Here is a 12,763-nt window from a genome sequence, read left to right on the forward strand (position 1 = left end):
TTTGTTTATCCATTTGCCAGTTGATGGATACTTCAGTTGTTTCCAGTTTTGGGCAATAATGAGCACTACTACTATAAACCTTTATGTAGAGGTTTAGTGTGAACCTGTTTTCATATCTCTGAAATAAATATCCAGAAGTGGGATTCCTGGGTCATGTGCTAAATGTAATGTTGAACCTTACAAGAAACTGTCAGGCTGCTTTACCACTTGGTATGTACCATTTTGCATTCGCACCTGTAATGTGTGAGAGTTCCAGCTGCTCCACATTCTCATTAGCACTTGATAGTGTCAACTTGATATTTCACTGTGGTTTTAATCTGCATTTCTTAAATGACTACTGATCTTGAATACCTTTTTATGTGCTTATTAGTCCTTTATACAGTAACTTCTTAGGGACAATGTCTATTCAAATCTTTTCCTTATTTTTTAATTGGATTGTTTGTCTTCTTACTGAGTTGTATGAATTCTTTATATAACTTCTGAATACAAGACTTTTATCAGACATGTGATTTGCAAATACCCAGAACTTACACTGGACTTGAATCTACCTTCTTAACCTACAATGATTCTCCCCGTATCAACATTCTTGGACTTACTGTATGTCTCATTCATTGCCACAATATTGCTTCTGACCATGGAACTTGTTTTATACAAAAGAAATGAAGAAATGGACTCACATCTATAAGATTAACTGATCTTACCACATGCCATCACCCAGAAGCTGCTGGTCTATTGAAGAGCGAGTTTTAGTGTCTGGGAGGCAACATCTTGTGGGTAGATACTGTCCTACAGTATCATGCTTGGTATATGCTCAAGCTAGAAACCAATGTATGGTGCTGTTGTTCCCATAACCAGAATACATGAGGCTGAAAACCAGGTAAAGGAAATGACAGAGTTTATGTATCTATTATCCCCACTGACACACTCACAAAAGCTTTGCTTCCCATCCCCACAACTTAGGCCTCTATTAAGTTAGAGAAATTAGTTCCCGAGGGGATACAACAATGGTCTCACTGAACTGGAAGTTGAGACTGCTCCTTCATCTTGTGGTTTCACACGGCACTGAACCAAGAGACAAAGAGGGAGTCACAGTATTGGCTGGAATAATTGGTCCTCATTACAATGAGTAAAGTGACTGCTATACAACGTGAGCATGGAGAATTCTCTGGAACACAGGTGATTACCTAGGGCACTGTATTAACTTCCTAGGACTGCTGTAACAAATTATCACAAACTTGGTGGCTGAAAACAGGCATTTCTTCTCCCACAGTTCTGGAGGCCAGAAGTCCAAAATCAAGGTGTTGGCAGGACTGTGCTCTCTCCAGAGGCTCTAGAGGAAATTCTGTTTCCTGCTTCTTCGAACTTCTGGTGGCTATCAGCATTCCTTGTGGCTGTATCACTTCAATCTCTGCCTCCATTTTCACATGGCCTTCTCTTCTTCTGTGTCTCTTATAAGGACACTTGTCTTCAGATTTAGGGCCCACCTGTATCATCCAGGATGACCGTATCTCAAGATCCTTAGCTTAATTACAACTGCAAAGATCCTTATTAAAATAAGGTCATATTCATAGGTTCCAGAGATTAGAACATGGAAGTATCTTCTTGGGAGGCACCATTCAACTTCACTGCAGACACTTCCATGTCTAGCAGGTAAAAGCAAATGACTACAGAAATCTGATACAGCCAAGACTACTTAGGGCTCAGATGCTTTGGGAATGAAGGTCTATGTTACATTACCAGGTACCTACAACCATAACCAGTTGAGGTACTGGCTGAGAACAAAGGGAATATAGAATGGGTGCTGATGAGCTACCGAAACATTTTCTTCCTTGTTTTGTGTACATGTTTGTAAACATTACCAATTTATTTTTTTCCTTTCATTCCTCTGCTATTTCATATAACATGTTGTTGGCAGTTAACCTTAGAATTTATTCTTCAGACTATAAGATGTCAAAAGGAGATTATGACTTAACTGAATGAACTAAAAAATGGGTGACTATTATCCAGAAACAAATATAATGGCTAATGGGACTTTGGGTCTCCCTATTTTAGGGAACATGTAAATGCCGACATATGTTGCTAGGTGCATCATGTTAGGCAGAAGCATGATACTGTTGCTACTGTTGTTGTTTGCATGTATGAATGCATTTGGATGTTGATAAAGGGGTAGACTGTGCTGGATTGTTTGTTATGAGCATCACTTCTATTCATTCTTACATGCCCCTATAAAAATTAGAAGCCTACATTTCCCAGGATCCCTTGCCAGCAATACTTGAGATTAAATACTGCAAATCATACATGAAACATACAAAAGTCATGTACAAAGATAAACTTTTTTTCTCTGGTGGAAGCTGTGGGCCAGACTGTGGTATCCACAATGGCACAAATAGGGTTTTGCCGCCACTTCCAAGAATCTTCTCAGGAATGCCTTACTTGGTGTTGTAAACAGCTAACATCTTTAACAGCAGGATCTTGTGTCTTCTGAGCACCCTCCTGAGAATAATCCATTTAGGTCCTGAGATCAACAGCATCAGCAGCTTTCAAGTTTCTAGGCATTCTCTTAGAATCACCACTGACAGGCAGCTGAGATAGTTTCTAGTGGTTTGATGCTATTTTTATTTATTTATTTATTTTACTTTGAAACAATCTCAAACTTACACAAAAATTCTAAATACTGTAAAAAGAACCTTTTTTCCCTAGACCATTTCAGGATAAGTTGATGCTCCTTTCCTCTATGTATCTTAGTATTCCCTCTCCTACATAATCACAGCACAACTGACAAGACTCAGGAAATTAACAATGGTACAATATTAGCACTTAGTCCTCAGGCTCCATCAAGTTTTTCTAATTGTCTAAAAAATGTCCTTTATAACAAAAGAATCAGGTTAAAAATCATTTGGTGATGTAATTTTAATGCCTCTTTACTTTTCTTTATAACTGGGAACAGTTCCCCAGTCTTTCCTTGACTTTCACGATCCTGACAATTTTGAAAACTACAGGCTGGTTGTTTTATAAAATGTCCCTCAATTTCTGTTTGACAGATTTTCTTCATTTGAGATTAAGGTTGTGCATACTGGCGTTATCAAAGAAGTGATGCTGTGCTCTTCTCATTTATTCTATCAGTGGGCATGTGATTTTAATTTGTCCCATAATTGATGTCCACTTTTTTAACTTCAGTGAAGTAGTGCCAGGCTTTCCTACTGACAGTTACTCTTTTCTCTTTGCAATAAGTAAGTACTTTGCAGGGAGTAAGCTGAAACTCTGTAATACTCCATTCCTTATCAACCTTTCCATTTATTCACTTATTTATTTATATCAGTATGAACTCATCATCACCTATTTTGTTTAATGGCTTATAACATTACTACCATTATTTTGAAGCTCAAATTGTCCCAAATTTAGCAAGTGGGAGCTCCTTCAAGCTGGCTTCTGTATACTTCTGACTTGTCCCCATCATTCGTCAAGCACTTTAATTCCTGGCACAGTAAGATGTTCCGGGCTCATCTTGCAATTTCCCTGCCCCAACCCTGGAATCAATCAGCCATTTCTCCAAGGAGGGCTGGCCCCTTTCACTGGAGAAAGATATTCAGAAGACAAGATCTGAGAGTTACATGTGCTTATTCTTATTGGAGGTATCACTGTCCCCAGACGCATTTAGTGGGCAATTAGGAAATAAATATACATCCATCGTAAGTTTCTATATATGGGTACACACACACCTACCTCTATTTCGATACCTATATACATACTGAAAACCATGAGTCCAACCCCAATCCAATACTGCAGAGCTTATTTTAGTTTTCTCCCTTCCCATATTTCATACTCCCTTATCTGATAACGAGAAACATGGCTTTTATTACCCTTAATATATTTATATATTTGATCAATTCTCCATATGAACCAAGCCTCCCACTGATAACCATGTCACCACACTGTACCGCCTGCCCCCATCCCTGGCCAAAATGGGCAAGATGCCCATTTTGATGAGATGCCCATCTCATCAACCTGGGCTCCAGCATCCTGGATCAGGCCCACACTACTATGCAGAGGCTTCTTCACTGTCTAGGCTCTAAGTTCTCCTCTGGGCCACTGATCCCATGCCTACCTCCGACGTGGCAGCCTACCCCAAATCTAATTTCCTGAAAACCAGCAGTAGTCTTCTTGACTTTCACACCCCAGCATATATAAGTCTCTTATCCCCTGTATTAAACCTTATTATACTCAAAATACTTAGAATGGCTTGTATTAAGCAAACTGACTGACAGAGTCATTAGCCACTTGCTTGAACATTCATGAAATGAATTATTTTTACTAGTCAACTAACAACTGCTTCCTTATATTGAGGAAGGAAATGAGGCCTAAGTAAAACAAATAAAATAAATCCACATGTAAAATATCTTTCCTTATATGTGAAAGTTTATTTTAGTAAAGGGCAAAAACAAAACAAAACCTAAATCTACAAAGAGGAGCAGCCATGTGTACTGCTGGGCATCCATAAGAGGGAAAGTACTGCACATTTGGTCTGGTCGCTGTCTTCTCCCCTTCTTGTACTAAAAGGATCCAAACTATCTCTTGCAGAGTTATCCCTCCTCCCAATATTCTCTCAGTAGGATCATCAATAATGATACCTCCAGTTGGCCCAAATTTTAGATTCTCTACTGGGAATTTGGATACTAATAGTCGAAGCTGTGCTACTGACAACGGCACCTTCAAAAGGCTTACTTCTTTCTATCTTGCTATTGTCCTAATCCTTGTCCTTCATAAAACCTAGTTGTTCAGCTTTTGATTCTGTGGCCAGACTTTCTGTTACTTGTAATTAAAGAACGCTTCATGATATACTCACTTTGTAGAAACTGGGTACATTTATAAGTACAGAGTCCCCAAAAGACAAAGCAATATTACATTTCACAAAGGGAGAGAAGTAGCCTGGATAGATGATTTCACAATAGTACTAACTTAAGGAAACCTACAAGTTACTGTTTCAATAAGGACTTTGTTTTTTTTAGTTATCTACATTACGTTTATTAATTTTTAAATCATGCTAACTGGTATTAATGAAAAATTACTATCATTTATAAGAAAGGATGTATTTGATCTTGATTTTTAAATGCCCTAGTTGTGGTCCCCTAGACTGAGATATGACTATGGCTACTGTCTTTCCTAACCCTAATGAGGTCACAGGCACAGAAACAAAGTTATAATGGCAATGGTTCTCAGAACCTTGATATAGCCTCAAGAGTGCCAGTCATTTAGAAATCCTGCTGCTTGCAGTTTAGGCTATTCATGTATTAGAAGCAATTTACTTAAAAGCACCTGATATAGCCTAATTCTTTTTTTTTTTTCCTTATTGTGTATTGCTTTTTGTTCTAAATTTTGCTTACTTTGTTGTTGCTGAGAACATACACAGCAAAACATACACCAATCCAACAGTTTCTATGTGTACAATTTAGTGACACTGCTTATATTCAAGTTGTGCAACCATTCTTACCCTCCTTTTCTGAATTGTTTCTCCCCCAGTAACATATACTCACTACCCCTTAAGGTTTCTAATCTTTCAAGTTGCTGTTATCAATTTGATCCTATATACATAGTCCTTAAAAGGAGTATAATGCTCAAGGCAGACATTTTTTACTAGTTAAGCTAAACTATTATTCAGTTTTAAGATGACTTCAGGGGATATTTTTGGTTTAAGATTTAAAGATTTATATCAGGGCAGTATTTACAGGGGTTCATTCAGCTTCCATGGATCCAGAAAGTCTAGATTCCCTGAGAATTTGAAATTCTGTTATGCATTTTTCCCCTTTTGAGGAGGATTCTTCTATGGAATCTTTAATCAAAATGTTCAGTAATGGTAGCCGGCACTATCCAGTTCTCCTGGTCTAATGGCAAAGGAGATGGTTTTTCATGCAGGCAGTGAGCCACATATTCCATATCCTCTTCCTATTCCTGACTCTTTCTTCTGTTGCTGTAGGTGAATAGAGACCAATTGTTGTGCCTCGGATGGCCGTTTGCAAGCTTTTAAGACCCCAGGCTTTACGGAACAAACTAGCAGGTAGAACAGAAGCACTGAACATGCTATTAGGATAATTAACGGGGATGTCCCATGAAACCATGACCCTAAACCTCTAAACCAAACAACCAAATCCCAAGAGGTGTCTGGTTGTACATAAGCAGCCTCGGCAGCTACTTTTTTTGTCATCATTGTAAATATATCTATCACACAACTTCTGAATTCAACTTTTTCTAAGTGTACAACTTATTGATAGCAATTACAATAATCAACCGTACAACCCTACCCTTTATCAATGCAATATTTTCCACCACCGTTAACCCCGCTTTATTAAGGAGATTTCTTGCCAGTGCCATTTAATGCCAATCCGTAAAAACAAAACTCACAAAGGGAGAACTTAACTCACTAGAGTTGCAGTGAACTGCCTGAGGTCTCATTAATATGTACCCAGATCACATAAAATCTATTACAACTCTTTCATCCAATTATTTCTTCAACATAATATAGTTCTACTAATTGCCAGTTCTTCATTTTTATCCTAGATAACAACTTGAAAAACATCACTTTTTTTACCCGAATAAAGATTTCCAGTTCAGTTTTCCTTCTTTTTTCAATTTTCTCTGCCTCAATTTGGCAAGTGTGACAAATGTACAGATGGTTGACAGCTGGTCCTCCTCCATACCTAAAGCATTAAAAATTTAATAATTAAAATTATGATAAATCTCAAAGGCGGCTAACATTCTAGCAAATATGTTTCTAACTTCTAGTCAATGGCTAAATCCCCAGTTAAGAATAAATCCTTATAGAAAAATTATCTGTCAGACTGAAACTAAAATAAAAATCAAATAATGATGTAAGGCTTTGATTTTATGTTTGTAGGGTCAGTGACTACACTATTGGTTTACTGCTTGATCTGCTTCATCTATGTTTCAACTTTCCCTTATACCTATTTCAGCTATAAAATACTTTAAACAAAAACACAAAGTAAAAGAAGTAGCTTTTGAAAATTAGTACACAACACAGAAGTCTTAGTTATACACAAATTCAGAATCAAGTTTAAGTCAGATGGAGGCTTCCTTGCCCTCTCAAATAGGAAGTACTCATAGAATGAAATATTTTTAATATTCAAATAAGGAAAACATAACTAGTAAGGAAGTTATGGTGCAAATATTTCTAAACTTTAAAATTTTAAACTTTTACGGTTAAGGAATAAGAATATTTAATGGTAGGAGAGCGTAAATACGCAAAATCTTAGGGTTGGGATAGGCAAAATTCTTTTTAATAATGTGCTGAAGTTTAATATCACAGCATAACATTATAGATAATCAAAAGGTCCAAATAGGGTCAAACTGGCTGCAAATTCTTCCTACTCATACTTCTGAGTAAATAGAGGAAAACAAGGGGATGATCTATAAAAGCAGCACACAGCACAATGAACGTATGTGAAATAATCCAACTCCCTTTGTTTCACAAACTGATTTTCATGTCATGGCATGAAATACTCTATTGTCTGTTTTTAAAAAACAAACCTGCTATATAGGCTATCCCAAATGTTCTGAGGCAGCATCAAAACCAGGTCTTCAATGTAACTAGCTTTTCGTGGAGGAACACCTAAAAAAAAGTTTTAGAAAGGTTTCTCTCATTTTATCATTATTTGTATTCCTTGCAAAGGTTAAGTTCATTTTTTTGACAACTGAGTTAATCACTAGCATTTTTCAATTATTAGTGTAGATTCTCCACCTCCCCCAAAAAAAGGCTGAAAATTAAGTTTAAAAAGCATTTTCCAGTGTTTTCTAAAGATGAACACATTTCTTGAAATAGAGAAAATTTAGTTAACCAAGGTCTTCAATTCTTTATGTAAATCTTTATTAAGTCTTAACTTATACTCAAATTCTATACTAGGAGAGTCAAACATAAATAAGAGACAGTCCTTTCCTTCACAGAACTTGTGAGCTAGCAGAAGAAATGAAACACTTATAAAAGTAACTATAATAAAAGGCAGACACAGAAAAATGCCATAAAAGGTTTATGGGAATTCAGCTGGCGTCTGAAGCGAAGGGCAGTCTTGTGGAGGACTGTGCCTTTAACCTATGAAGTTTCGCCTAACGCTGGGTAGTTCCTGTCAGAACACATTGCCACTAATCTAGCCAAACGCAAAGGTATATGTTATGTATCTACTTGCTACATGTGAAGCATTTTGTTGTTGTTGTTAAATTCTAACTACATTTTCATCCTTAGGAAAAGAGCCAGCTTAATGAAATTAAGACCTTTGAGAACGGAAACAGTGTTTCTGTGTATAACAGTGTTACAGTTACAGTGTCTTCTATAATCTCAGGATCCAGCAGAGTTTGGAACAGGTACTCAATGAATATATACTTAATGAGTAGGCTACAGAGGAAGCCTATAATTACAAAGAAAAAGCCAATTTCTGAAACCATATGGAATTAAATGTATTAAACTGACCTGTAGATAGGGGAAATGAAGAAATGGGAAATAAAACAAAGAGGAAAACTCCTGGCTCTTTCCTAATGTGCAAATTATTTTAACAGCAAACTCCTATCACTACTTTCCATTGTAGAATTTCTTACCTCCATGAATACAGAGAAAGTCATTGTTTGAAATAGGACCGGGTTCAGCAAAGGTCTTAAATTTATTTAGCCACTGTCGAGAAATATAAAACTGAAGAAGGCTTGGTTCCATTATGTTCAACAAATTAGATATTCTTCGCCTTTCTTTTTGTGCCTCTTCACTGCTCTTCCTATTAAGAATAATGATTCATTAAATATAATACGCATTTTGTTCTATTTAGAGCAGTAAATGGATTTTTCCTCTTCCTTAGACTTAGCATGAATATTGATACTGTGACCTTGTTAGGTCTTGGGCAGAATTCAGGAGCAATATACTTTGTATCTCACTCAACTACATTATATACCCTAGGTGGTGATATTATATCTGAACTACTGGTATCAACATACCACACACAGACATTCAACAGGGACACAAATGTTTATTAGTAAGATCAAGCTAAACAGTTAATTAGTTTTTCTGTTTCAGTAGCTAATACTTTTTTAAATAAGACACTGAAAAATATCTAAGATATATGATCATAGTAATTCATCCATTATTGGCTATTTTAGGAGAAAAATTTGATATTTAATTTCTACCATCAGTACCTAATTATTTTTGATTAAAACCAATCTTCCTAAAACATATTCCCTTGTCCTTCAACTAAATGATTCAACCTTTTCTTAACAAAGGATCATTCTGCATATAATCTTGCACTTTATTTTCTCACATAATAAAAATGAGAAAAACAATTTCTAACCTCTATTCAAGCAAACCATTTTGAATGTGAAAAATCACTAATAACCCCAAAGTGAGATGTTCTTTCATATTTATAAAAACAGCTTTCATACCTGTAGAAAAGAACATAAGCTTCTGTGTTTTGTACAGTAGATTCTGAAACTTCAGTGACACTTTGATCATCAAATTCATACCAGAGATTATTTAAATTGTTTCGACAGTAGGCTATATAGTGTCCACCTGAATTTAAGGGAAAAAAAGATTATGGTAATATAAACTCAACACAAGAACAGATGATAAATGTAATCCCAGTGCCTGGCATAATGCTTGAGATAAAGTAAAAGCTATGCTCAGATTTTTATTTCCAATATACACCCTTATCACTACTTAAGGAAATAAAAATAACAGGACAGAAAACATAATCTTAAAAATCCAGTGCGAAAACGATCATGTTCAAGTCCTTATTAAATTTATACAAAATATAATTTGCAGTATTCCAAAGTCACAGTAAAAAGTATTCAATTTCCTAAAATCACCTGTATGTTTTTAATAAAATCTATCAGCAGTCAAATCTATTTTTAAAGTTTTTCTTTTGGTGAATCATACCTTAAATATCTAAGGTATCAACTGAGATGTACTTTTTATTAAAAAAAAAAATCTAAAAACAAATATAAAGCCTGTATACTTACTACTTGCAGTTCCATGATGACAAATGACAGACAGAAGGTCATAGGTCACAATTTGAGCTGGACTATCCTTAGCAAGAAATGGCTGAAGATCCAGACCTTCTAGCGGAAATGAAACATGGGTACTAATTTTGGTGGAGAACATCAGTTCATGTCTGAATCTTTTAAGGTGGATGCATAAAATCTAAAAGAGAAGAAAATTCAAACCCTAGTTTGCTATTACAAACAAAATACAAAAGTACTCCAAGTGGTGAAACTTAGTACATTCTTCAAAAGATTTTTATTCTACAAGCAAGAAATTGAGGTATCAAAAATTATACAGTAAAATTGTGTATTAAACAAAGAAGTCTATTAAACAGTCATATTGAATTAAATGTCAATGTTAAATTTTATCCTGCAATTATGATTAACTTAATTCCAGAGATATTAAAATGTAGAAATGATGAAACATGCTACTTCCTAAGTTCACTGGTACTGATTTTTCAAATTATATACTTTAAACCTGCAAGATCCTACAATGTCCAATTAAACTGTGTTCAAGAAGTTTTGCTACAAAGGGCATTTATAGCGCGTAACTAATATTTAAAAAATCCATACTCCTGATAAGGTATATGTAGTAACTGGTCAACAGAACCACTCCACTCCAGTCATGCTAGAGAGTTTTCTACATGGCATTACATTAATGCTCTATGTTCCTACCACACAAAATAAATTGAGTTATAATAAAGCCCATACCTCAGGAAACTTTTGTACTTTACAGAACTTTACTCCATTCCTCAATCTAAGGGGGGAAAACGGAAAACCAGTTTAAGTAAACCTGTCTCCCACGTGAAATCTACAAAAGCTTTCGTATATTTAAATATCCAGCAAAGTCTTTTTGAAAATGTAGAGACAAAGGCAGACTAAAAATGTTCACTACTGATTTGCTGCACGTTTTAAAATATACACTAAATACTATAATAATCAAAATACTGGAGTCCCTTATTTAAAATAAAATTTTTTTTTAACTAAGATATAATAAAAATTTAGGGAGTTATATAATTCTTTGATGAAAAATAATTTTTTGAAAACATATGTGCTACTGTCTGTGGCCTAGCAAAGTCTTTATAACATTCAGATACCAAATGAAACAGGGTAAAGCAAAATTCTAATTTTATAGAATTGGTTAGTTCAGGTGAATATATTAAAACTCTTATTCTTAAATGTGGAAACAAACGGCTTGAGACAAATAAAGAATACCAAAAAAACCAAAAACCCACTGCCATCAAGTCGATTCCGACTCATAGCGACCCTATAGGATAGAGTAGAACTGCCCCCTAGAGTTTCCAAGGAGCACCTGGTGGATGTGAACTGCCGACCTCTTGGTTAGTAGCTGTAGCACTTAACCACTACACCACCAGGGTTTCCAAATAAAGAATGGTTACTATTAATAATCAATATTAATATATGTGTGATAGAGCTCTACTTTGGATTTGGGGGTAGATGTAAAGTGCTTATCCATCTTTGCTGTATCTTTTTTCCCAGTCTGTTTTACTTCTCAAAGTCCTCCTTCAGGCCAACTCCCTCTGCTGTCAGCTATGGCTTCAAAGACAAACTAGTAATAAATACTTTCCAATTCAAAGAATACTAGTTAAAGGTAAAATTTTTCTAGAAAGACAGCTTTTCATCTTTCTCAACCAAACAGTATTAAGAGGGCAAACAGCTGCAGATCAATGTTGCCCTGAGGTACTGCCAACACCCAGGAGGAGTTTGTATTATCATACTATAAAGACTCTAAAAAAAATAAAAAGACTCTAGATCTCATTAAACCAGTTGCCGTCTACTGGATTCGGACTCAAAGTGATCCCGAGTCATTATTTTTCTAATACAGAGACCTAGAAAAAATTTCCAGTTCAATCTACCTCCAAAATAGGTTCCTTCATTAAGTCTCTAATCACTTTTCTTTCTGACTCACCAAGCAAGAAGCTTTAACAGTCTGAATTTATCACAAGACGGAAAAAGGCAGCTGATAATAGATATTAAGGAGCAAAATCAGATTTTTCTTGTCTTTTTATTCTGCCATCATATGGCAGGTAACATCAAGCTTGGTATAACCTTTTTGAGTTTTAGGAGATTTGAAACTATATACTTTTGTAGTGACTTCCATTTCCTGAATCTAACCTTTTAAAATGGAGATACGTAATATTGCCTTGCTTATGATTTAACCTATATAATTTTTTAATGAAAATATATGTCATTATCCTAGTGCATCTTTTACAACATATCTAGAAAATGTTTTATGCAAAACCATGTACTTTTTTCACATCACGAAATATATACTCTAATATCTTACAGAAGCCTATTAAGATTTTTACCTCAATTTTGTTTTATAGGCCAACCAATCTCTTTGTTATTCTAAGACAAAGCTTTCTGGTCTATATTTTTCTGAACTATAGTGGCAAATTAATTCCACATGTCCAATTAAAACAACCATATGAAATACAAAAATATCATTTAAGTAAACCATTTAAAATACAAAACACATATCAAAACCATTGCCAGTATAACTTACTTTTTGCATTTTTCACAACTGTACATATTGTCACCTGCAAATAGAACAGATCTGATCATTCTTCTCAAATTAAAAGCAATTATTTTCTCTTGGTTCTGCAATTCTTTGACTCTGCCACAGTGCAGTAAAACAAGGTCCATTTTTTAGTCTCTGCTCATGAGTCAGCTCATGATGGTCACCTTGCTTAAAACGTCATCCCCTCCCACCATCCTC

At 35.3% G+C, this 12,763-nt stretch overlaps 1 protein-coding gene across 2 annotated transcripts in view; it reads right to left on the reverse strand.

Annotated features, from left to right (window-relative positions):
- The window catches only part of USP33 (ubiquitin specific peptidase 33), an 88,958-nt gene that overhangs the window by 12,075 nt on the left and 64,120 nt on the right, over window positions 1–12,763 (reverse strand). For both annotated transcript variants that reach the window (XM_049875582.1, XM_049875581.1), the window contains exons 15-21: window positions 12,551–12,584; window positions 10,735–10,780; window positions 10,003–10,183; window positions 9,427–9,553; window positions 8,599–8,768; window positions 7,540–7,621; window positions 6,584–6,692 (exon numbers count right to left, since the gene is read on the reverse strand). In XM_049875582.1, coding sequence (XP_049731539.1) covers window positions 6,584–6,692; window positions 7,540–7,621; window positions 8,599–8,768; window positions 9,427–9,553; window positions 10,003–10,183; window positions 10,735–10,780; window positions 12,551–12,584 — 749 coding nt within the window. The remainder of the gene's footprint in view (window positions 1–6,583; window positions 6,693–7,539; window positions 7,622–8,598; window positions 8,769–9,426; window positions 9,554–10,002; window positions 10,184–10,734; window positions 10,781–12,550; window positions 12,585–12,763) is intronic.

The sequence above is a fragment of the Elephas maximus genome, chromosome 3, assembly GCF_024166365.1.
Source record: "Elephas maximus indicus isolate mEleMax1 chromosome 3, mEleMax1 primary haplotype, whole genome shotgun sequence".
NCBI classification, from domain to species: domain Eukaryota; kingdom Metazoa; phylum Chordata; class Mammalia; order Proboscidea; family Elephantidae; genus Elephas; species Elephas maximus.